Here is a 25,854-nt window from a genome sequence, read left to right on the forward strand (position 1 = left end):
ATAATCCATAAAGAGTGTTTTCAGGGTTTGTTCTTCTTAGCCATTGGTACCTTGGACATTTGAGGATTCATCTCTTCCCAAGTGTCATCAGTTAGGTTCGAATTTGTACTGGCAGCTTTTTGGGAGGTGATTGGGTGGCCCTTTGTGCGATTAGCAGATACCCCCATCTTCCTAAAGTGTTGCTTTTGGAACTCTTTTCCAGTATGATCTTTTTGTTCATCTTCAGACTCTCATTGCTGGGATCAGCCCCTACATTTTGTTGCTGAATGCCCATGTGCACCCATCTTGTTCTGCATTGTGGTGTTCAGGCTGGAGTGTAGGTGGGTGTAGAGATTATATGAAGTTGGTGGTACTTCTCACTGCTAGATCTACTTTTTGGTGAGCTGATTTTAGACAGCTGGGCCAGGTAACGTTTCTGTTACTGTAATACCCATGTTTGTGCAATAGAAGGGAGTTCACTTTATGGAGAAGAGATAGTTTGTGTCTTAGACATTTTGTTTCTCGCATAATGTGAATCTTGAAGCTGCGTTTGACTGCCTATAATCCTATGGATATAATGCTTCAAGTGAGTTGAGAAGTGAAGATGTTGAGGTTCTTTATTGTTGAGAGCTTGCTTTTCTTTTTTTGCTTGCTGTCACCAATGGTGAGCATACATTTTATTTGAATAGGATGGACCTGAGTTAGGCAAAAAGAATGCACAATGGGGTGACCCCAAAAATACAAAGAACAAAAATGTTTTGTATAATTCACAAACACATGGTTGCACAAATCAGTCCATAATGCAACCTGTATGTCTTGAAGTTAATTAGTACAGTAAAATTGATCAGTCCAAAGTTTATTGCGAATATGTTTTTTTTGTTCTTTGTATTTTTGGGGTCACCCCATTGTGCATTCTTTTTGAAGTTTTAGGTTGTTTGACCTCTGAGGGTTGGGTGTTTCCCTTGTGGGGTTCCCCGGCATTTACTCTAGTAGATTGGTACAGTGAGCGCCATATTTCCTCATATTACACCCCGTTCTTTCATTTCTGGACCTGAGTTAGGCCTTTGACATTTGTGTTTGAAGCATGATTGTCAACAATGTGGCCTGCTGAAATTCTCAGCTAGAGCTATTGTGTGCATTCTTGTAACTGTTTAAATCCTTATTGGCCAGCACGAATGAGGTGCTTCATGTACATGCCTGAAATCGCTTACAACTTCATGGACCATTGTTTGGTGTCACATGCTTCGCAGACAGGTTCTGACCAGGAGAAGTGCATCTGGATCATCCTTTTTAACAATTGTTCTCCTCCTAGCAACAACATCTGCATCTCTCCAGAAACATGAAAACATTGTAAAGCCTAAGGGGTTGGAATTTTACACTTAAAAGATGCACTTCAACTAATTGGCTATATGCTGTGCCCCATATGCTTAGAACTTGATATTCACGCTAATGCTCCATTCCAGCACTTGAAAGACCTTCATTTTGACCAAATGTTTGTGAATCTTACTTACACTCCCTCCCTGAATATGGAGCAGAATTTAACCCATCTCCTCTGATCCTGTTTCCTACTGCATATCTGCTAGGTTGTTATGATACTGTGTATGTCTCTGTGGCAGTTTCGAGGCAGCCAAATGAGTACATTGACAATGTTTTTATCAGTTCTCTCAACCCCAACTGATGGTTTGCAAGAGGGCTGTCCAATTACCAACCCTACAAGTAGAGGTGATGTGAGTGTTGACTGTGCCTATCATTTGCCCATCTTCCCATTACCCACTAGCCACCATGTTACTTGGCAAGAAAACCTGGCCCACCAACAGCCTGAATGGCTTGAATTCAGCCAGAAGACTCCTGTCCTCCAGTTCTCCCATTCCACCCCCCCCCCCCCCTATTCTCCCATCCCCATTCTTTTCCAGCATATTGGATGTTCACTACCACACTGTGCAGTGGTCATGCGCCCTGCTGACTTACTTGTCAGATCCAGAGCTTGATGAAAACCCTGCATCGTTCTTTCTGCAATAAAAAAACTAGAATACAAACTTTGAGTACTAAAATACAATCGTTTTCCTTCTAGTAGGGAATGTAGAGAGTGTAGTAAGTGTCATCAAATTTGGATAAAAGAACTGTGATCACAGAATTATGAACAAGGTTATCCAATCATGAGGGTGATCATGAATAGGATAGTGGGAGCTATAATTTTTGTGGAAGAATTTGTAGCCTCATCTCATTTATAGTATTGGTATTGGCTTCCTTTGAGAGAGCATTGTGATTGTTGTATTTTGTGACATTGTATTATAAAATGATAATTGTAATGCTTGCCAGTAGTAAATGTAACTTGGATACACTTGTTCATAATTTCCTATGATTTGTTTATGCTTTATATGTGTATTTGATTGTGTAGTTCTTTATGTTTTGATTAAATTTTTACTGTTCGGTTTTTCTGCTGTTAACTAAGAGCTTTAGCCATGTGTTTCATCTTCACTGAGATTGTAACAACTATGCTATACTAAATCTTATGTGAACTTTCACCACAACCTCCTTTGAGCTAGCTTTTGACTGCTCGTCCAAACCTCCTCTAGACCAAGTACCCTGCTACCTGACAACGGGAAACACATGCAGTCTTGTCTTTGATGCTACTGGATGGGTTCTGAAGCCTCATGGATCTGGGGAGGGGAAGCCTGACAACGAATCTCTTTCTTATCTCAATACATTTTGCAGAGGAGAAATTGTTAGGCTGGTCACTTGTATGGCTCCATATCTCTAATGCCCTTGCCCAGAAAGTTTGAAAGTCCGATACACTGTCTATAGAACTTATTTCTCCAGCCTTAAATAGTTACCCCACATCTGTTGTATTCTAATCCTTGGTGGAGAGCAGTGTCTCCTTTGACGGGACAATGTAGGCAAGCACTGACTTACATTAAGTTAGGCTGATGAGATGGTAATGACTTACATAACTGTCTTGTCCTTTCTTTCTCCCTCAAAACAGCTAGAACATGCAAAAGCAACCCAGACAGAACTTGTGCGAGAATCCATCAAAAGAAAGAAGGAAATCACAGAGCTGCTCAGGTCCCAGGATGAGCTTCAAGAGAGACTCGCTGAGGAGGCCAAAGCTAGAGAGCATTTGGCATCGGAACTCAGCAAAGCTGAAGGTAAGTACCATTACCTTACTTCTCATGCTGTTTGTCGTGTGAAAGTAAAAGTGGAAGGTACCACTGCCCATTCATCTTCAGAGTATATGACATTAATGAGCATACCTTGGTGTCACTGGCAATGTAGATACCATCATGGAGAGTGTGTGTTCTTCCCTTATTGTGACTGCAAAACTAAGCTGCATTGAACTATTTAAAATTCCTGAGCAATGGACTTTACCATTTGTTGGTTCTAGTGCTAATTGTAGGATTATCATTTTCTTTCAGCAAAGGAGGCATCAGATGCATGAGTAGACAGAGAGGGCAAGGAGAATAAGTGAATGCAGGAGAAAATAAGATAGAAGGAAAGGAAGACGCTGCTAAAGTATGAAATGTAAAGCAACTAAGCAACACTAAAGGAATGTAATCTCAATTTTAAATGTTAAACCATTTATGATAAACATTCAGTCATGTGAAAAATAACTACTTTTTAGTGCCAAACAAATGGCTACCGATAGTTAGTCTTTTATGCAAACTTTAATTTTAAACACAATCCTAGGTTCTCATTTTATTAGCTTTTTGTTGAGCTTGTAAATCACCCCAATTGATGTCTTGGTGCTAGGAATCAGCTTGGACAATACACTGGAAGGCTTAGAGTTTTCTAAATTGTCAGGGTTTCACTTATTTGCGAGATTGCAGGTTTCATGGTGAAATAAACATGGCCTAAAGGTATTAGCTATGTTTACCAGTAGAAGTACATGCTTAGGAATATTGTGAATATCTCAGAATGTTGAGAATTGAAGTTGGAATTAATTTTCTTGCTCTAATACCTTTCCAAATTCTTTTAAGCTATTTTTCTTTGATATTATTGCATATCAGTGAACTGAACAATATCATGAGGAAGTAAACGAATAAATTTTAAAGACACCTGTTTGCTTATTGTCCAGGTCAATAGCACATTACTATATTCTAAGAAACAAGAGTACAGACTTATAAATCTATCCAAAAGTACACCAACACTCCCTTGGGCTGTCTGATCCCCTATTTGACGACTTATTCGAGCAGCAGCCTTCTCCACAGGCTTGTCAAAATGAAAGTTTCTTGATGGATTTTATCTGCCTCACTAAGAGAATTGCGAAAGTGTAATTTTTGATTCCTGCACAAACCCACACTGAACTGAATTACAACACACTGTTAGATTAAAATTGATTTAAATGATAACATAGAGCCAGACCTGGCATTTTATTTGAGCCAAACCTTGCTTTTCATCAGCAGTGTGGCGGGAGAGGGAGAGTGTTGTGCTGAGAAGGAAGGGGGCAATGGGTGGGCATTGGTTTTAAATAATTCCAACATATTGAAATGGACGAAGAGATTAAATCAAGATTACACATTTTAATTGGGGGACGTGGACCTAAATTCCAAACTGCTTATGTTTTTCTGCATCTGACTTGTTAAATGTGTCTGTTACTATGTCTCGCTTTATCGCTTCAGTGTGATAAAAGGTTTTATATTTAAACGCTCCTCAATACAAAGATTTGTAACGTGTTCAATACCTCTACAGACCTATGATGCATTAGACTTGTTTGGTAAACACTTAAACCCATTAGCTGGACACAGGCTGCACAAAATTAGGTAGAAAAGTAATATGGTAGCTACCCACCACTATGTAATCAATAAAACAAGCTAACACACTCATTGGATGATGTCACCAATGATGTCATTTGAGATGTCATGAGTCCATGTCATAAAGGATGTCGTACAACATTTCCTGAGTGGTGTAATAGGTGAGGTCATAAGCAGTGCATGGCAGGGTGCTAGTTACAATTAGCTCTACTAGCTATGACTGGTGAATTTCTGTGGTTTGTTTGAGCTCAAATCATAAATACATCGTTTTATCACACCAGATTACAATTTTACTTTAACCTTTGATTTTTAGTGAATTTCAAGTTTCTTTAAATTTTTTTAACGTAAAGTAATATTTTATTACCATACGTAAAGCCACCCAACACCTCTCCTTCCTTGCCTCAGCAAGGGTTGGCTACAGGACATGGGGTTGGCCAATTCACCCAAAGGCAGCCTCCCCAACCTGTATCCAGCCAACCCCACACTACACACTGCCTTTTGTTGCATGCAGAGTAGGGTGGGACCATGCATCTAACTCCCCTCAGGCAGCCACCCAACACTGCGCATGGCCTTTGGTCATTAGTGGGTTAGCTGCAGGGCCAGCCTTTCAGCCAGGCCTTGCTTTCTCCCTGCATATCGGGGGTTGGCCACAGGGCTTGGCCTGTTGGCAGGCCGGGTGGCCAAACCCTCAGTAGGCTGCCAACCACACACTGCTGACAGCCTTTCGCATGTGCAGCATACGGTTGCCTTCGGGACCTGGGAACCCGATCCCCTAGGGCCGAAAACATATATTTTAAGGGGAGGAGGGGGTTCAGCCCCCTCCCAGACCTTTAATTGGCCCGGGACCCCATCCTGAGGGCCATTTTAAATAAAAAGCAGAGGAGTCCCAGTGAGATACACCCTCTCCTCCCCCACACCACCCCCTGCCTTAAAAGACCCTGGGGACCCCATCCCCGGGGTCAAATATAAAAAAATGGGTGGGGCTGTCCCTTAGCCCCTCCCTCCACACTTCCCCGGCTCTTACTAGGACCCGGGGAACACATCATCTGGAGTGAGAAATTAATAAAGGAAGGGATCATGTGATTTCTCTCCCCCCTCTCCTTTTCAAGCCTCTTTTGGCCCCAGGGACCCCATCATTTAGGGTCTGCATCACTTATAGGTGGGTGCCCTGGTGCCCACCTGGGGTATCCATTGTCCAACACATTGGAGGCCGCAAGTGGAGCCTCAGTGCCCCCGCGGCCCCTGTCACCTCCCCAAATGGTGCGGGACCTGGCATTGCACCTGCCCTAAGGAAGCAGCTGTCTTTGCACGCTCCCTCCAGCAGGAGCAATATGTTGTTCTGTTTCCCTCCCAGCATCAGTGCGGGCAGGGTAACAGATCACAAGTCTTATCGCAGCCGGTGGGAGGTTTTTAAATCTCCAGCCAAATGGGAGCAAACACTAAGGGGGTTATTCTAACTGTGGAGGAGTGTTAATCCGTCCCAAAAGTGACGGTAAAGTGACGGATATACCACCTGCCGTATTACGAGTTCCATAGGATATAATGGACTCGTAATACGGCTGGTGGTAAATCCGTCACTTTTCCGTCACTTTTGGGACGGATTAACACCTCCTCCAAAGTTAGAATAACCCCATAAGTCCGACTTAGTGTTTGCCTCCATTTGGCCGGAGATTTAAAAATTCTCCCGCCAGATGGGAGCAAACACATTTTCCTGTCCATAGTAGTACAAGCAGGGAAACTACTGTGTCCTGGGGGTGGAGTCCCCATGACACAGCAGGGTGAGGCAGCAGCGGAGGGGGTCCCCTGGGCTATTAAAAGCTCAGGGAGAGAAACTGCGCGCCTCCTCTCCTCTTTAATTAAAGTGATGGCCCTGGAGGACGGGACCCAAGGCTTTTTAAATCCCCTTGTAGGGGGACCCTGCGGGCCCTTTCCATTAGTAGACACTTTCGACCCAGGGGGGATGGTGTCCCCAGGGCTGAGTATGGATTGGGGAGTGGGACCACCCACCCTGATCCCCCTCTGTTATTATGCCTGGCACAGAGGGAAGTTGCCCCCGAGGCCATAAATGGGCTGGGAGGGGGGCCCTACTGACACCTTTTCTTAAATATAGATTATAAAATGACGGCACCATTTATGTTTTGTTTTTGCCGCGATCCCATGGTATTGCAGTAAGATTTGCCTTTTTTTTTGGCACCAGGGGGTGTCTCACTGGGCCACTCCCTATGGGGCCTAAGGGGCAGGACATTCCTACCCTCCCCCTTATATTATTTTTTGTAAGTTCAGGGACTAAGTCCCCGAGTCTTATAGTGGCTAGCAAGCAACATTTTTCTCATGTTGCTTGCAGCCAACCAGAGCATTTGCGACATGGCCCTAGGTCAAAAAAGCTCATTGGGCCAATCAGAACACTCTGTTTTTAAATTGGTGCTCCTGCAAGATTCTCAAGAGACTCCTGCGGACCCACCGGTCTAGATACACAAGTATTTTTAAACCTTAATTTCTCAAAACCTACTTAATGGAATTACAGTGAATCACAAAAAGTACAATCTACGGACCAAGTTTTTGCTGTAGCGCTTCTTAAAGAGTCTGTGGACATGCATGAGGATTTTGCATTTTGGGACATCACTTTTTTCTCGGCCCCTGTTTGACAAATCACCCTGTCACTTTTTTTGTACAGACTAGACAAAAAAAGTGCTCTTTTGGAAAGTTTTGTGGTGATGCATCAGAATGGTGCCAAAGTTATTAGCAACACAAAGCAATATGAGTGTGTATATATATATATGTTCGATGGCATGTGTAGCTGCAGATACACATGCTATGCATATCCATTCCGACATCTAGTGTTGGACTCGGAGTGTTACAAGTTGTTTTTCTTTGAAGAAGTCTTTTCAAAGTCACAGGATCGATTGACTCCTTCCTTCAGTTCATTGCGTACAGGCATCAACTCCATTGTTAGATTGTTTTCTTTCCACCGTAGGGTTCGGACATGTTTCCTCTCGCTCCGAGATTTCGATTCGGAAAACTTTAGAAAACCTTCCTTTTCGTCAGTATTGTTTCGATTGCGTTCCCCATCTAGCATCGGACTGGTAGTACAGTTGGAAAATCACTTTGTTAACCCTAAGGGGCACGCGCACAACTCTGGCCTATTTGGGCCTACCGCGTGGAGATCCTGATCGATCAGACTCCATTCCGATTCTGCCCTCTGTGCCACGCGAAGCACCCCTATACACACCAGCATTTGGTTTGCAACTTGTGCCTTTCTCCAGTCCATCGGGAGGAAAACTGTGAGGCCTCTCGATCATTTGGATCAAAGAAGACTCTCAGAGATCGAAGAGCACGAAGACTTGAAATGGTGTCGAAAAGCAGTGAACATCTCAACGTCACTGAAGAAGAGCAGGCGCAGACAGCAGTCTCCATCCGAGACACAGACTCCGAACAGGAATCTTAAGACGACAGACCCATCACAGCTGTCCAGCATGTGAGTATGCTGCCCCTACACCCCTGCACAAAAAACATTTAAAGGGCTTGGGTACACCACTGCCGGAAGGCCATGGTTCGGCCCAAAAAAAGACTGTCGGCGACCGACCTTCGGGATCAACGCCGAAAAAGGCCACTCCTCCGTCCACTTCGGAGTCGAGTAAAACTATAAAGGGCTCCATTTCGGACTTGAGCAGGAAACACCAAGTTTTGGAGTCGAAAATCCGAAAGGCAACTTCGCAGCTGAGACCTTCCACAACATTTTCGGTACTAAAAAAAACAGACTTCGGAACCGAAAAGGACAACATATACAGAGGAGCAAGGACTTTCCAAAAAATTGAGAGAAAGCCATAAAACCTCTGAGGAAGCGTCGGACATTAAGCCCATTCTACAAGTTATGGATGAAAGACAATCTAGAATACACATCCATAAGGAGACGGGAAGGATTTTTACAGCACCTCCTTTAAAAACAAAAAGAAAGCTGGCGTTCCAAGAGGAACTGGACACTGCACAGCCACCAGCAAAGGTGCAAAAGGAGAAGCCAGTACCCCGTCACTCTTCTCCTCCTCATTCTCCACAGCTGTCTGTTCCTCCCCACACCAGCCCTCTAACAATTCCTTCTCCAACGCACTCTTTTTATTCGCAAGAAGACATAGTAGATCCATGGGACCTTTATGATCCTGATCCCATCCAAGATAATGACCCAGATACTTAACCATCCAAGCCATCTGCACCTGAAGATACCACAGTATACAACCAGGTCATTGCCAGGGCTGCAGCTTATCATGGGGTAACAATGCACTCTGAACCATTGGAAGAAGATTTTTTATTTAATACATTATCTTCAACACATTCTAGGTACCAGTGCCTTCCAATGTTACCGGGCATAGTAAAACGTGCAGACCAAATTTTTAGTGAGCCTGTGAAATCTAGAATTATCACACCTAGAATAGAAAAGAAATATAAGCCTGCACCCTCTGACCCAGATTATATTATTCTGCAGGTGCCTCCAGATTCAGTGGTGGTTAGTGCTGCACGAAAGAGGGCAAATATCCAGTCCTCAGGAGATGCAACCCCTCCTGATAGAGAGCAGAAAATTTGATGCTGCAGGGAAAAGAGTTGCTTCCCAAGCAGCAAATCAATGGAGAATAGCTAATTCTCAAGCTCTGCTACTCCGCTATGATGGAGCACATTGGGATGAGATGCAGGATATTATACAGCATCTCCCAAAAGAACACCAAATTCTGGCACAGCAAGTGGTAGAGAAAGGGCAAGCCATTAGTAACAATCAAATAAGATCTGCCCTTGATGCTGCTGATACAGCTGCAAGGAGCGTTAACACAGACATTACAATCAGAAGACACGCATGGCTACGCTCCTCTGGTTTTAAACCAGAAATTCAACCGGCTGTGTTAAACATGCCTTTTGATAAAAAGCACCTCTTTAGCCCAGAAGTGGACAATATAATATAGAAATTACGAAAAGACTCATACAGCAAAAGCAATGGGTGCTCTGTACACCACACCATATAGGGGGTCATTTCGTAAGCCTCAGTTTCTAGGAGGTTTTAGAGCACAATCCTCCGAGGCTTCTACCTCACAAACAAAGCAACCATAACAAACCCAGTACCAGCGAGGTAGGTTTAGAGGAACATACAGAGGTCAATACTCTAGAAATAGAGGTAAATTCCAAACCTCTAAACAGCCAGCTACACAACCAAAGCAGTGACTTCCTTCACTCCCTTCCACTCCACACACCTCCTGTGGGGGGGGGCGGGGGAGACTATAGCAGTTCCACTCTCATTGGCAAAATATCACCATAGACAATTGGGTATTATCAATTATCCGCATTGACTATTGCCTAGAATTGATAAACACCCCTCCAAATATTCCACCAAGATATCACAAATTATCCCCCAGAACATACAGTTCTGTTACAACAATAAGTTCAATCTCTACTACTGAAACAAGCAATAGAAGTAGTTCCACAGTTTCAACAAGGAACAGGGGTATACTCATTGTTAGATTGTTTTCCCGCAGATGGTGAAGAAAGGAGTGATATAGTGTATAAAAGAAAAAGAGATGTCCATGCAAATGTAAATGTATATACATATGTACAAACGTTAGAAACTTAAACGACTACCGGCTTCCAGGTAGGACGGAGGGTGCATGTGAATCTGCAGCACCACATGCCACGAACAGATGTACACTGGGTAAGTGACATTTTCCGTTCGATGGCATGTGTAGCTGCAGATACACATGCTATACATAGACTACAAAGCAGTTATTTCTCCCCAGAATGCGGTGGCTAGCAATGCAATGGATCTCCTGTTTACTAGAGTTATAGCTATTAGCGTTGTAAATTCCTAACTGGACTTTTCTTGCCTCATAAATTGAAAAAGTAAAACAGTTGACATAAGCGAGCCGATTCAAATCACCATGGCTGCCATGAGGTGCGAAGGAGACACATAAAAGGAAAAAGAAGTTCGCTCACAGTCAAACCTATTGGTAAACGTGCAATTATCCGTGTAACAGGGTTGATGGCCAAGGCGGTAACAAAACTGCCCCAAAGAGGAACAAATATAAAGCATTTACCAATGACGATAAAGGATTTTTGAAAGGCAAGCCCATGAACCAGTGACAGTGATGGGCGTGTAGTGGGTGTGGTTAAAAGCTCACAGAGATTACAAAATGTGAGAGCGCTTGTGCGCTCGCCCTAAAGAGTGACCAAGGGGGAAAGCAGGATGAATAAGAACCTTGAAAGAGTGAGTTAAATGGGCTGGGTGCGCCTGTTGTTAGACAAATGAGGCATGAGGTGTAGAGTCAAGAATATGCAAGTTATGTATTCGGCCCCTACTATTTCCATAGCATCGGCCGCAGACTTCTTGGCAAAACTGGGGGTCCTGGCACTTATTGATTTACAAATTAAGCTCTGCGTGTATCCATATGAAAGCTGTTAAAAATGAAAGGTTTATTATAGTAAATAAAAAGTAACACACACACCCATTGTTGCTATTTAGAAAGTGAGGTGGCTGACGGCCATAGGTAAACTGCTGTGATGATCGTGCAGTCGAGAAATGTTTGGTCTTTTGTCATATTTCATGGGCTTCGTCCGTATTTGAGCTATTAATAGCCCGCTTTCATAGACAACCAGTGCTTGCTCTGCAGAGACCACGTAGCTTTATGATTTGTTTGACTAGCTGCTCTGGTGAATATCGAATTACGCTTGGATGCGAAAAGAAATCAGTTGTCATTTAATGCGTCTCACTCGTCAACTAAAGACTGTGCTGTCATAAATGGGGTGTGTCACACAAAACTGAAGCAGAACAGGAACATCCAGACTGACAGACTGCTTTCAATGTTCATTTGCGTGTTTAAAAGGCGGTGGAGCATTTTCCACACTTTAGATGACATATCCGGATGTTATGAAGCTACTTGTATTAAGTAAGTTCTGCGCTTTACTCCTCGACAACTTTTTACTGTCGGTGGGTCCGGTATATTCCCAAATAAATGTAGGTTTTTTGTATTTTTAAGTTTCAGATGTTTTCTTCTTAGATAGTAATTTATAGTCACTCATATAGAGGTGCATTGAGTGCCAGATGACAAAACTAGAAGCGGTAACACAATAGTCAAGGCTTTTCATCTTTTCAAGTAATGCAACCTAGTTGAGAACTGCTTATAATACCAAGCATTGGCAAAGTCAATAGGCCTCACTGTCGTGGGTCCATTTTAGTTAGTCGCTTGGGCACAGTGATACCTTAGCTTAGGCTTGCGGCCTGTGCCCTTTTAACTAGTTATTATGCTCCGTATTCCTGTATTCATTTTTATTATTGCCTTTTTTAGTGGCATTATTTTAATTTCATTATCAGCCACTGTTCTGCAAAAGCGTCATTAACAGTGCTATGGGTGACATACTTTGCATCATGTTCTTTTCCTCGGATTCACAAGAATGGAATGCGAGGCCCACAGAATAATCATTTGTATTGCCAGCTCCAAGACTGCGTAAATAGTCCAGCGCTTAAGTACATACCGGCGTCAGGCTTCTGTGCATGAACATAAACATGCCCCCTATAAAAACATATTATAGGACAAAGGGCATTAGATGGGGCTCCAGCCATATTTTCCATCCATGCTGCATTCCGTTTTTTGGACGAACTCAGCCTTTCTCTCTCCACAAATCCTGATCTGGAGACTGGTGGCCTGACCTTGTACTGAGGTGAGGGGGGTGGGGAATGCTTCTCATGGACACTGTACTGACAGATTTAGCTCACATCGCCATGCTCTTGCTCAGGGGTTAGAGATTAGGCTTTTAGGTAGGAATAGTATACTCATGTCATGGCAATATGTTGGGGTTGTTTATATTTACATCTCTAATCTTCACAATCCTGCTTTTGTTATTTCTCACTATTATCCTAATCATTGATGCGCATGCATTTTATCGTAGGTTGCAGTCTTTTCAATAAATGTATTGAAAACTGTCCTGCATCGCTTTTCTTGCCTATGTGTGTATAAGATACTTGTATATAGAGAGAAAAGGGGAAGGCTTGTTTCACCATGATTTCCCTGAGGGGTGTTCAGAGTTCCATGCGCAAGACTGCCACAAATCACCTCTATCAGTTGGGTTTTGGCGAGGTGCTGCTAGAGAGCTGGGACGGTTGGGCCGACAGCTGCCAACACAGAGGTGCTGCTGCCCCAAATCCAGCAGTCTTGCTGGAGTATGAGAGTCCTTATAAGTCCTTAGAGCTATTCGCTTTGCCACTGTGTTTTAGCCATGTTGTACACCATTGTGGCTGAAAGTTAGTGCCTTAGAGGAGAGTAGCATAGAGTGTATTAGAGTGGCATATTATTGAGTTTCGTAATGTGGCATACACTGGAGTGGCACAGAGTACAGTGGAGTGGTGTAGACTGCACTAGCATAGTATTGCCTATTATAGTGGCATAGAGTGCAGTTGCATGTGGCATTGAGTACAGTGGCGTTGAATTCAGCATCTATGATGCAGTGGCATAGATTAGAGAGGTGCATAGTAGGGTGGAGTGGCATAGAGTGGAGTGATGCAGAGAGCAGTGACGTAGAGTAGAGATCAATGGTAGAGTGCAGAGGCGAGTGGCAGAGTGCATTGGAGTAGAGTATATTGCGTAAAGAGCAGTGGCACAGATTGGAGTAGTGTAGAGTGGATTATTGCAGAGTAGAGAGGTATAGCGTTCAGTGCCGGAGAATGCAGTGTTGCAGAGTAGAGTGTCAGAGTGCAGTGGTGTAGAGTAGAGTGCAGTGGTGTAGAGTAGAGTGACAGAGTGCAGTTGTGTAGATTGCACTGGCTCGAAGTGCAGTGGTTAAGGATAGAGTGGAGTGGCGTAGAGTAGATTGTTGTTTCATAGTAGAGTGAGTGGCGTAGAGTGGAATGGTGCATGGAAGGGTGCAGTTGCATAGTGTGGCATAGAGCGTAATGGCCGAGACTAAAGGGGTGTAGCGTGCAGTGGCAAAAAGTAGATTAGAGTGGTGTACTATGGATTGTTGTACAGTGCAGGGGCATAGAGTTGAGTGTTAGAGTAAAGTGCATTGGCATAGAATGTATTGGCATAGAGTGCAGTGGCATGAAACAAAATACCTTTAAAATAACATTAATGAGAAAGGCTTGGACTCTTTCTAGGATTTTATTGACCATAACAATGGATTTTAGAGTTGCCCCACAAGTGCTATAATCGGGTTTCCTAAGAATGGGCCCGTTTGGAGTGAATATATTGCCCGAATCGGGGATTATATTAAGTTGCCCCAGGCCACTTTCTTTTGCATCTGGCGGATTGATGGTTATTATTAATGCTAACTAGACATGTATAATAAACAGTTCAAGACACATATTATCATGTTCAAATTGCTTCCCTGAAGTGTTATTACAAAATGTAAAATAATCAAAACTTTTAAACAAAATGATCCCAAGAACAAGGTAACTATTTAGAATATCACCCCTGAGGAAATGTCTTCCACCACTCCAACCCCTATAGCTTGTCATACTATCCTTTTTAAACAGTTATGCTGCATTACTTCTAAAATTCTGACTCAGCCTCCTGAATACCACAGATAAAGATACCCACCAACTTTGGCTGTTATAGTATGCATAAATTATAAGTGGCAATGGAATACACAGTGACCGGGTTGGTTATTTTGATGTCTTTGGTGTGGAACACTTCGAGCCTCTAGTCCACCACTAGTGGTTTCGCCCCCTTATGCATGGCATGATGGGAGGTTATTAGTAGTTTCACAGCAGGTGGTGATTTGGCAGACTAGATAAACCTACGTGCCCGTAGTTCATTTTCACTGTGCAACAAAAGCAAACTGTAGTTTGGACTTCATCAACAATAAGTTTCTATATGTACTCGCAATTTTGCTGAACCTGTAAACTTGCCCTTCTCTGGGGCTTTATAAACACCTTTGGTTGTTAAGTGGAAGTGAAACAAACATCGAGGGGCATCACAGCGTAAGTGCAAAGGAAGAGTCCAAGACTGATTAACATCTGCTGGAGAAAACATGCAGCCAAACAGGACCTGGCAGGTTATTACCCAAGCTCCTGTTGTGCTGTCATCTCTCCATGACCATTAGAGAAGGCAATATTGCAATCCTATACTCAGGGGAGGGCAGGATGACACCCTAGGCAACCTGAGATGCTTCCCAGCAACCCAGAGGCAAGTTAGCCATAGTCATCTGGCAAATCATCCTACACCGTCTGTAGGGAAATGCCTCCAGTGGCATGGTTACCCCCTAACTTTTTGCCTTTTGTTGTTGCCTGTTATGATTGAAAGTGTGCTGGGACCCTGCTAGCCAGGCCCCAGCACCAGTGTTCTTTCCCTAAACTGTACCTTTGTTCCCACAATTGGCACAGCCCTGGCACACAGATAAGTCCCTTGTAACTGGTATCCCTGGTACCAAGTGCCCTGTGGCCAGGGAACGTTTCTAAGGGCTGCAGCATGTATTATGCCACCCAGGGGACCCCTCACTCAGCACATGAACACTGCCTCACAGCTTGTGTGTGCTGGTGGGGAGAAAATGACTAAGTCAACATGGCACTCCCCTCAGGGTGCCATGCCCTCAACCCACTGCCTGTGGCACAGGTAAGTTACCCCTCTAGCAGGCCTTACAGCCCTAAGGCAGGTTGCACTATGCCACAGGTGAGGGCATAATTGCATGAGCACTATGCCCTTAAAGTGTCTAAGCCAAACCATAGACATTGTATGTGCAGGGTAGCCATAAAGAGTATTTGGCCTGGGTGACTGTCAATTACGAACTCCACAGTTCCATTATGGCTACACTGAAATCTGGTAAGTTTGGTATCAAAGTTCTCAGCACAATAAATCCACACTGATGCCAGTGTGGGATTTATTGAAAAATGCACATAGAGGACAACTTAGAGATGCCCCCTGCATGCCAGTCCGACTCCTAGTGTTAGGCTGACCAGTTCCTGCCAGCCTGCCACAACCAGACGAGTTTCTGGCCACATGGGGTGAGTGCCTTTGTTACTCTGTGGCCAGGAACAAAGCCTGCACTGGGTGGAGGTGCCGCCCCCTGCAGGAACTGTAACACCTGGCGGTGAGCCTCAAAGTTTCATGCCTGTTGTTACAGCGCCCCAGGGCGTCCCAACTAGTGGAGATGCACGCCCCTCCGGACACAGCTTCCACTTTTGGCGACAAGTCTGGAGGAGATACTGAGAAAAAAAAGGAGTCGTCACCTACCAGTCAGGACAGCCCCTAAGGTGTCCTGAGCTGAGGTGACCCCTGCCTTTAGAAATCCTCCGTCTTGGTTTTGGAGGATACCCCCAATAGGAATAGGGATGTGCCCCCCTTCCCTCAGGGAGGAGGCACAAAGCGGGTGTAGCCACCCTCAAGGACAGTAGCCATTGGCACTGCTCCCCAGACCTAAACACCCCCCTAAATTGAGTATTTAGGGGTGACCATGAACACAGGAAATCAGATTCCTGCAACCTGAACTAAAGAAGGAGGACTGCTGACCTACAAGCCTGCAGAGACGATGGAAGACAACTACTGCTTTGGCCCCTGCCCTACCGGCCTGTCTCCTGACCTGAAAACCTGCAACCAGCGACACATCCAACAGGGACCAGTGACCTCTGAAGCCTCAGAGGACTGCCCTGAGTCCCAGGACCAAGAAACTCCCGTGAGCAGCGGCTCTGCTCAACAACCAGCAACAAACTTGTAACTTTTCTACAACTTCAAAGACCTCACTCTTCCCGCCGGAAGCGTGAGACTTCACACTCTGCACCCGACACTCCCGGCTCGAGATTCAGAGAACCAACACAACAGGGAGGACTCTCCGGCGACTGCGACCCCGTGAGTAGCCCGAGACGGCTCCCCTGAATCCCCACAGCGACACCTGCAGGGAGAATCCAGAGGCTCCCCCTGACCGCGACTGCCTGTAACAAGGTACCAGACGCCTGGACCAAGCACTGCACCCGCATCCCCCAGGACCAGAAGGAACCGAACCTCAGTGCATGAGTGACCCCCAGGCGACCCTCTGCTTAGCCCAGGTGGTGGCTGGCCCCCCTGTGCCCTGCCTGCATCGCTAGAGTGACCCCCGGTCCCTCCATTGAAACCAATACAAAACCCGACGCCTCCTTTGCACACTGCACCCGGCCGCCCCTATGCTGCTGAGGGTGTGTTTTGTGTGCCTACTTGTGTGTCCCCCAGTGCTCTACACAACACCCCTGGTCTGCCCCCTGAGGACGCGGGTACCTACCTGCTGGCAGACTGGAACCGGAGGACCCCTGTTCTCCATAGGCACCTATGTGTTTTGGGCACCTCTTTGACCTCTGCACCTGACCGGCCCTGAGCTGCTGGTGTGGTAACTTTGGGGTTGCCTTGAACCCCCAACGGTGAGCTGCCTATGTCCAGGAACTGAGACTTGTAGGTGTCTTACCTCACAATCTAACCAATACTTACATCCCCCAGGAACTGTTGATTTTTGCACTGTCTACTTTTAAAATAGCTTATTGGCATTTTAACAAAAACTGTATATGCTATTGCTCTAATTCAAAGTTCCTAACTTACCAGTGTGGAGTACCTTGCATTTTATGTATTTACTTCAAATCTTGAACTTGTGGTTCTTAAAATAAATTAAGACAATATATCTTTCTATATAAAAACCTATTGGCCTGTAGTAAGTCTTTGAGTGTGTGTTCCTCATTTATTGCCTATATGTGTACAACAAATGCTTAACACTACCCTCTGATAAGCCTACTGCTCGACCACACTACCACAAAATAGAGCATTAGAATTATCTAATTGACTCTGTGCACACTATTTTCCCACTTTGAAATAGTATATACGGGAGCCAACTTCCTACAATATTTGAAAGGCAAGCCCACAAACAAGTGAAATTGATGGGCATGGTTAAAAGTTAAAAGCCCACAGATAGATGACACCATGTTGGAAAAGCAGCGCTTAAGCGCTACTATGCTCAACCTAAAAGCGTAAGTGCCCATCCAGTTGGCTACCTGGAGGGCCCTGGAAAACATCTCTTCTGAGGGATAGTTGCAGCTTTCAAAACGACCTCCAAAATGATATCTTGGGTCGTACGTAAAGCTCACAGGTTTCTGGTGAAGTGGGGAGAAAGAAAATAAATAAAGATTGACATAAATGGACTCTTTGTATTAAAGTTGGGGAATATTTCTAACAAAATAATTCCAAGCACAACACCCTGGAAGATATCGGACACAGGCTTGCTCTACAACACATAGAATTCAACTGGCCTTATTCATACTATGGCTACACTTTTATAGCTCACGGCACTCCCTCTAGGGTTTCTAGGCTCTAAACACATTGTATCATAGATCTGTTATTACCTTAGACATGTATTTCACATTTTTGCTAACCCAACAAGTTTGAAGGGCCCAGTTGGCCTCAAAACGACTTTTGACCAACTGGTTAAATGCATAAGCATGTATTATATGTGGTATCCTACAGAGGGCAGCTTCAATAGGCCAAGACTTCCACACACATGATATAAACATAAAATTGATAATACATGTGTCTTACAGGCTCAGTGCTGGTAGCAGAGCACCTAGCAGTGCACAGTTTAGGTTTCTTTTTTCCTGCTTGAAAATTCGGCAACAGAAAATTAAAATAGAGGCTGTTTATTGTTAAAGCCGTAGATTATTCGAACTAGAGGTGTTTGAAAATGAAAGCAGATTTCTACAACGTTTAAGAGTTTAAATGATTCCAACATGTGTTCACTGTTGCTCCCACGTGGCGATTTGTGGTGCCGTCTGACTGTGACACATTCTTCCTTATATTGGTTCCACGACTGTGCACTGATATCAGGTTCTTTCTGCCACAATGATTAGAAATCCCACCTGCAGCCAGTTCAGATAAGTCCCTTTAATGGGGGCTGTTGCAGACACAGTGGTGTTTCAAAGCTATTCTGCTCCATACCAAGTACTGGCCATTCAGAATATGGTCCTGTTGTTTCAGGCTCAGTCCTGTGTTCCAGCCTCAATGTTTCAGAGGCTTCTTGATCTCCTAGCCTATATCCTGCTTGTGCCATATGCCTCTTGGCACATGGGAGCTCTGCAGTGAAACCTCCTCCATCAAAGGCTGCAGCAGTTGGGGTGCTTCGCTGACATTATCCATGTGTCAGAGAGCACATCCCCTGGACCTTCAGTGGTGAATTAAGGATTCTAACCTGACTTCTGTGAGACTATTCTTCATGCTACACCATCTAGAGCCCACAGTGATGACAAATACATCAGCTGTTGGACTAGGGAGACCACCAGGAGACGTTTGAGATCAGAGGCTTCTGGACTCCGCTAGAAAAGAGGCACCACAACAGTCTGTCTTCTTGAGTGGGGTGCCATCAGACTGGCTTTCAAGGCCTTTCTGCCTTTTGTAAAAGGCAAGTTCTGACAGATTACATGACTGCCAAGTGGTACTGAAACGAACAGGAAGATGAGGTTGTGTGTGCTGTGCCCGGAAGCACTAAGACGTGGCTTTGGCTGGATTTCCTTGATTGTCAGCCTTGTGGCAAGGTACCTAAATGCCAGGAAGGACGAGCTCAGCAGATGTAATCTAGGTGAACACGAATGGTGTTTGCCCCTAGCGGTAATGCAAGGTGTATTCACCTAGAAAACTGTGCCCTAGGTAGATCCTTTTGTTACCTCATTGTTGAGCATTTTGCACTTTAGTGTTTCTGCCTCAGGGTTCCCTGGATACCATTTTCGTGCCTTCATGGAATGGCGGTCTCTTCTATGTGTTCTTGCTTCTACCGCTGCTTCCCAAGGTTCTGAAGATGGTCAGGAGAGACAAGATAAGCTCTTCCTGATAGCCGTTGACGTGCTCAGAGGGTCTGGTACTCCCACTTGCTGATTCTGAACACCTGTCCACTCCTCCGTTCACCCTTTGGAAGTACCTGCAGCCCCAACAGCAGGCAAGGTTCTGCACCTGACCTTCCACAGCCTACACCTCCAGGCATGGAGATCAGACAGGACCATCTGAGTGGATTTGATCTGCCTAAGAAAGTGGTGAATGTCATCTTGGCAGCTCTCTGGCCATCCACAAAGTTGATCTATTCTGTACGAATGTATGTAATTAAGTCAGCTTTAATAATGTTAACTGCAGTAAAGTGAAGTTGTAATTGTTGAGGTAATAATGTAGCATCTGTAGTTATTATTTGAGAGTTTTAAAAAATTATGGCATTTAATACTGTATTTTCCCCTTGTATTTATTTAACTCTGCAGTGTCTGGACATTGTCGCTCCTCCATCACCTGCCCTTCTCTGGAACCCTCCCTCTTCTTTTGCAAAGAAAGAGCATCCCATGCCCTGCTCATGTTCCCTTCACTGCTATTCTTTTCTGCTGGAGCACTCCCACCCTAGCCCCTTCTCTTATGCTGCCCATCTTCCATTGCTTCTGCCATGGCCTCTACCCTAACTCACCCTTCATCTTCTTCCGCAGAGCGATGCCCCCATACTCTCACCTAAGCTTCCCGCCCAGAATGTACCGCCCCACTTTGATCTTCCAATACTAATATTTGATAGGACAAGGCACCACCCCAACCAGCCCCCAACCCAAGGCTACCAGGAAGTCACCTTCTCCTGCTACTAGCTGTACGACCCTTGCAGACCAGTGCCATCCTGCAAGCAGGCTGTCCTGCAGTGAAATGTTCTCTAAGGCCCCTCCCACTCGCAGTTTCTGTCACCCTATCTTTACAATGCAATGTATGATATTACTATTCTATAGTCTGTTACCTGCAAAGGTTTTTTCTTCTATTTTGTACGTTTTCTACTTCTTTGTAACAACTTTTTGGTTTTCAGAATTTCAATCTTCTGGACATTGGGCGGAGAATGTGGCCTGGTGTGAGGCTCATCCAGTTGGTGTGCTGCAGGCTAAAGTTTCTGATATAGTCCTGTTTGTCTTATGTTGAGCCTGGCAAGGCCTTGCTTGGGGCACCGGTAGTTATTTGTTGGCCTTTCTGTATTTGCCTGGTCAGCTCTCTCTGGTTAGGTTGCCAGTTGCAACACTTGCTGAAAGGGCTTATATATATATGTTTCCTCCTGCGTCTTTTGTTATTTCATCATGGGACCTTCATTTGATTTGCTTCTTATCTTTTTTAAAACTGTTGTTATTCAGTTTGAAAATTATTCTAAACAATAAACACACAATGCAACGCAGGTTATTGCAAGACATGACAGTATCATTATATCACAGTACCAAAGGGTATTATTGACCGAAGTCCAAGCCAAGAGACAGTCCCAACCACTGCAATAGAATTGCTCTTCAAACCCGCCCATCCCACCCAAAATCCACATGAGACCAGACATTATAAAGCTTGTGGCAAACAGAAAGATGTTGAGACCATAGTTGGCCGTCACCTGCCCAATAGGTTCAATGTGTATCCTCACCCCCCTTATACTCCGTACTACTTGCAGAGCTTAAGTCCTCCACATCAGTGAATCATTCCAGTTTGGTTCCCCAAGCCACCACATCAGTGAGTGCCCTCTCATCCCTACGTGTCAGGCGCATATGTTGTTCATCGGCTTCACGCCCATTCCATTAAGACCTGTATCCAATATGGAATCAACGGATTCCGGGTGCTCATCCAACCAATAGCTACCCTGCGCCTAGCCAACACCAGAGCTAGCTGTGCTAGTTTATATGGAATACTATGGCACTGTGGTCTCTGCACCACTCCCAAAAGACAAGTCATCAGCGTTGCCTCCAACCCCAATCCCGTAACCTCCTCAACTTTCGCTGCCACTTCTTGCCAGAAGTTATATACCATCCTGCAGGTCCAAGCCAGATGCAGGAAGGAAGCACCAAGTGCGCCACACCTAGGACACCCCGCTCTTCATCTAGGGTCAGTCTTGTTTAGTCGACTGGGTGTGAGATATGTTCTGTGTACAAAGTTAAAATGCAATAACTTAAACCTATTATTACATGATACCATACACACCAGAGACAAAGCCAAATCCCAGTCAGCATCTGCTATGGATACCCCCAGGTCATTTTCCCACACCCTACGCCCCACACTTATCACACTTGGTTGATCCTCCTGAAGGGCTTTATAAAACCGGGTAATCCAGTGCGTCCCCTCGCCCTAGTTAATCCATTCAGCACCGCAGAGGCCTTAGGGGCTACAGGAAAACCACTCCAAATCTCACATGCCACACCTTCCATTTTAGCATACTGCAGGAATTGACCAGAGCCCAAACCAAACAAATCCTTCAGTAAAATAAATTAACTCTCCATTGGGGTTGAGATCCCCTGCCACCTCGCATCCTCCCAGTCTCCAAACCTCCACGGACATCAACTTTTCCATATCCCGAAAGGGTGCTAAATCCCATATTCTCAGCTCTCTGTCAAAAGGGGCTAGTTGGAGCACTGCTTCTTATCTTTTTAGTATGCATGCCTTTTGAGCCGAGGTACAGCCTTTCGCTGAGGCTACTGACCCTTAAAACTATTTTCCTCATTGAGATTACTTCTGCACACTGTGTAAGTAAACTGCAGGCACTGGCAGTGGAACCACTATTTACCACCTCCTTTCCACCACACTGGTGGTTCGTACTCTGACATAATTTCTGCCAAAAGCAGTCTCACCTTTTTCTAAGGGGAATTCCACCACACGCCTTGCTTTCTTCTGTTTAGTGTGTCCCTCTGAGGAGGAGAGAACCCCACCAGTTGAACCGTAGGAGAGCCCTTACCTTTTATATCAATCGGACTAAGGAGCACTGAGGGGATAACCACATTTTGTGTCTTTTTCTTTTTGTTGGAAATGTCCCTTTTTGCAGGGTTATCCCTGCACGTTTTGCCTTCTTCCTCTTTTTTCTGACCTGTTTTTGTTAGCTCTAGGACTCTGGGCACTTTATAACTGCTAACCAATGCTAAACGGCTAACCAATGCTAAACGGCAAGTGCTCTCTGTCTAAATTGCATTGCTGACTGGTTTCTCCATGATGGGCTCATTTAATTTGCTAGTAAAGTGCACTATAGGTGTCCATGGCTTGTAAATCAAATGCTACTAGTGGGTATGCAGCACTGATTCTGCCACCCACAGAAGTAGCCTTGTAAACATGTCTCAGATCTGCCACTGCAGTGTGTGTGCAGTATTGTACTGCCGGTCCGACCTGGCAAGTGTACTCACTTTCCAGGCCCAAACCTTTCCTTTTTCTACACGTAAATCACCCCTAAGGTAGGCCCAAGGCAGCGCCATGGGCAGAGTACAGTGTACTTAAAAGATAGGACATGTACTGGTGTGTTTTACGTGTCCCAGTAGTGAAATACTGCTAAATTTTGTTTTTCACTATTTCAAGGCCCATCTCTCCCATAGGATAACATGTGGATTGCCTTAAGATATCTTTTAAGAGTAATTTCCCATTAGGAGCAGATAGCATTTGGGGTCTCTGAACTTACAATTTAAAAATACATCTTTTGGTAAAGTTGATTTTTAGATTGTAAGTTTGAAAATGCCACTTTTTGAAAGATGACATTTTGTTGCTTAACCATTCTGTGCCTCTGCCTGGCTGCCGAATACACGTCTGGGTCAGACTGACAGTTGGACTGGTTGTGAATTCACTCTAGGCAGTTATACAAAGGGAGCTGAGCTGAGGGGTGTCCTGTATATCCTGATAGGTCTTCCTGGGCTAGAGTGGAGGGAGCAGTTGACACTTGCACCTGAATAGGTCTGTGCCTGTCATTATACAAACCAGTCACCAACCCCCTAGAGTGTGTCTGGGGCCAGGTCAGGGAGAGGCAGGGTCTTGTGCACTGCAAAGACTTTACTTTGATATTTGCCTACACAAAGGCAGAAATGAGTATAAGTATTGGACTGCTGATCCCACAACGTTATAACACTGCTGGACTGAGGACATTTCACCAGGAAGAAGAGCTGTTGCTTGAGGAGGACCTGCCACTCTGCCTGTTGCTTTGCTGTGCTGGCGTGCTGCTGCAACGTCTGGCCTGGGAGTGAAAGGACTGGACTTTCCTTTCCCTATCCTGCTTTCTAAGGTTCTCCTAGGGCTTGAATTGAGCTTGCCTCCTGCAGTGACGTCTCAGGGACATCAAAAACTTCATCTGCCAGTGCCTTCTGCTGAGAATCCTGACTTGCTAAATTGTGCCAAATCTAGTCCCTGGGCCCTTGGAAGTGGAAGATGGTGACCTAAAGAAAAGTTTACGTACCAAGGCCGTTGCGGCAGAAAAAAGCGATGCAGCTCCTGCACTGCAGCTGAAAAATCGGAGCAGCGCAGGTGAAATTGACACATCGCCTGATTCAGCGTGGATCCATCGTTGTTTTGCACCTGGGTTTCCTGCGCATGATCCCTGGGCATCAAATCTTCAACATCAGTGCAAGAAACTGAGGCTGCTTGGCCGGAAATCGACACATCATTTTCCTGTGGGGAAAGAATCGATGCACATCCTCACTTGCGAGTAAGGAATCCATGCATTGTTGGCTTTTCTGACGCATCACCTCTCCTGCGGCTTTATATCTGATTGAGACTTCTAGCTGTTGATTCCTTACCTTAGAATTCTATAGCGTCCGCTTCGAATCCAGAATTTTTCTGCTGAGCAGTACCCTGTGCATGCCTTCGGGTGGCGTTGTTCAGATCAGTCCGCGTCATTGGAGCCGTCTGTGACGTCACAGTTGTCTATATAGACGTACGTCAGTTCTTTTCCTTCCGCGACGGTTAAGCGCAGATCCGGAAAAAGCATCTTCCCCCTTTTCTGAGGACCGGAGCAACCCCCGCTCAAATAAAGGAATTTTACGAGGCCATGCGCCTTGTTTTTGAGCAGGCTGCACCCTTGGGTGGGTCTTCGGGCCCCGCGGGTCAGCAGGGGTCCCATTGGGTTTGACGTCAGCAGCTTCGGCCTCAGCGCCGCTGGGGACCCCAGGATCTGATAGCGATCCGGATCAGCGCCGGTCCCACACAGTCGACCTCCTCTGGCGCCGGGTCCAACGCCGGCGCTTCCTCCACTACCGGCGCCCACTGGTGGTAGCCCCATCCTCATTCCGGATGATCCGGAGCCAGAGCGACGTCATACGACGCCGAATCCGACGGCACCGATTAGGTTCAATATCCTAACAGAGGTGCTTCAGGGGGGAGTGACTACATCAGAGCCAATGTTGTCCTTCAATGAGGCCCTAACGGATGTGCTCCTGGGAACATGGTCCAAACCCAACACAGGGGCTCCTGTGAATAGGACAGTCGGCTGCCGCCATAGACCTGCTCCAAACGACCCTAGTTTCTTTACCCAACACCCCACCCCGGAGAGCTTGGTAGTCCAAGCCTCCACTTCCCGTGGTGCCTTCCATTCCGCTCCCCCGGATAGGGATTCCAAGAGGCTGGCTCACCTTGGAAAGAAAATGTTTTCTTCCTCCAGCCTAGCATTGAGGTCAGTAAACACCTCTTGCCTATTGGGCTGTTTTTCCCCGCACTTTATGGGATACGGTGGCACAGGTGCTGCCCCAGGTCCCGGAGGGCATACGGGACACACTCACCCAGGCTGTCAAGGATGGGAGAGATGCAGCCAAGTTTACAATCAGGTGTGGATTGGACACGACCGACTCACTGGCTAGAGCAATTGCGTCAACAGTGGCCCTATGTCGCCATGCCTGGCTACGTTCGACTTTTTGGTGAGAAGGCAGACTCCTTGCTTGAGAGGTTCAAGGATTCTCGAGCTACAGCCAGATCCCTTGGGTCTCTCAGCGCCAGCTCGTCAGCAGTCTGTCTTCCGCCCCTTTCGAGGCTTCGGAAGGGGCGCAGTACCACGCCAGCCACAACTCAGCCACCGTCCTCAGGCTTCACATCATCCCGGGAGAGGGCGTGGTCGTGGTACCATCAGACCCAGAGGGTCTGGCCAGCAGTTGGCCACCACATAGCCCCCTTCCACTGCGCCCAAGCCCTCCTAGTGTGGTTCTGCAGGACCATGTCTGTCCAGTTGGAGGGAGGATTCAATTTCATCTCCCTCACTGGCATTCCATCACAGTGGACAAATGGGTCTTGCAGATCATACGGAAGGGCTATTCCCTCCCCTTATAGTCTTTCCCTTCTTCTATCCCTCCGACAAAAGAACGGCTAATGGAGGACCATTTGGTTTTGCTCTGCGAGGAAGTTATGGCTCTCTTGGCCAGGGGAGCTATAGAAAGGGTCCTGATGTCAGAAGT

At 45.6% G+C, this 25,854-nt stretch overlaps 1 protein-coding gene across 10 annotated transcripts in view; it reads left to right on the top strand.

Annotated features, from left to right (window-relative positions):
* AKAP9 (A-kinase anchoring protein 9) overlaps positions 1–25,854 on the top strand; it is a 969,300-nt gene that overhangs the window by 554,599 nt on the left and 388,847 nt on the right. For all 10 annotated transcript variants that reach the window (XM_069211620.1, XM_069211621.1, XM_069211624.1 and 7 more), the window contains one exon: positions 2,963–3,125. In XM_069211620.1, the coding sequence (XP_069067721.1) occupies positions 2,963–3,125 (163 nt within the window). The remainder of the gene's footprint in view (positions 1–2,962; positions 3,126–25,854) is intronic.

This window comes from Pleurodeles waltl, chromosome 10 (genome assembly GCF_031143425.1).
Source record: "Pleurodeles waltl isolate 20211129_DDA chromosome 10, aPleWal1.hap1.20221129, whole genome shotgun sequence".
Lineage (NCBI taxonomy): Eukaryota > Metazoa > Chordata > Amphibia > Caudata > Salamandridae > Pleurodeles > Pleurodeles waltl.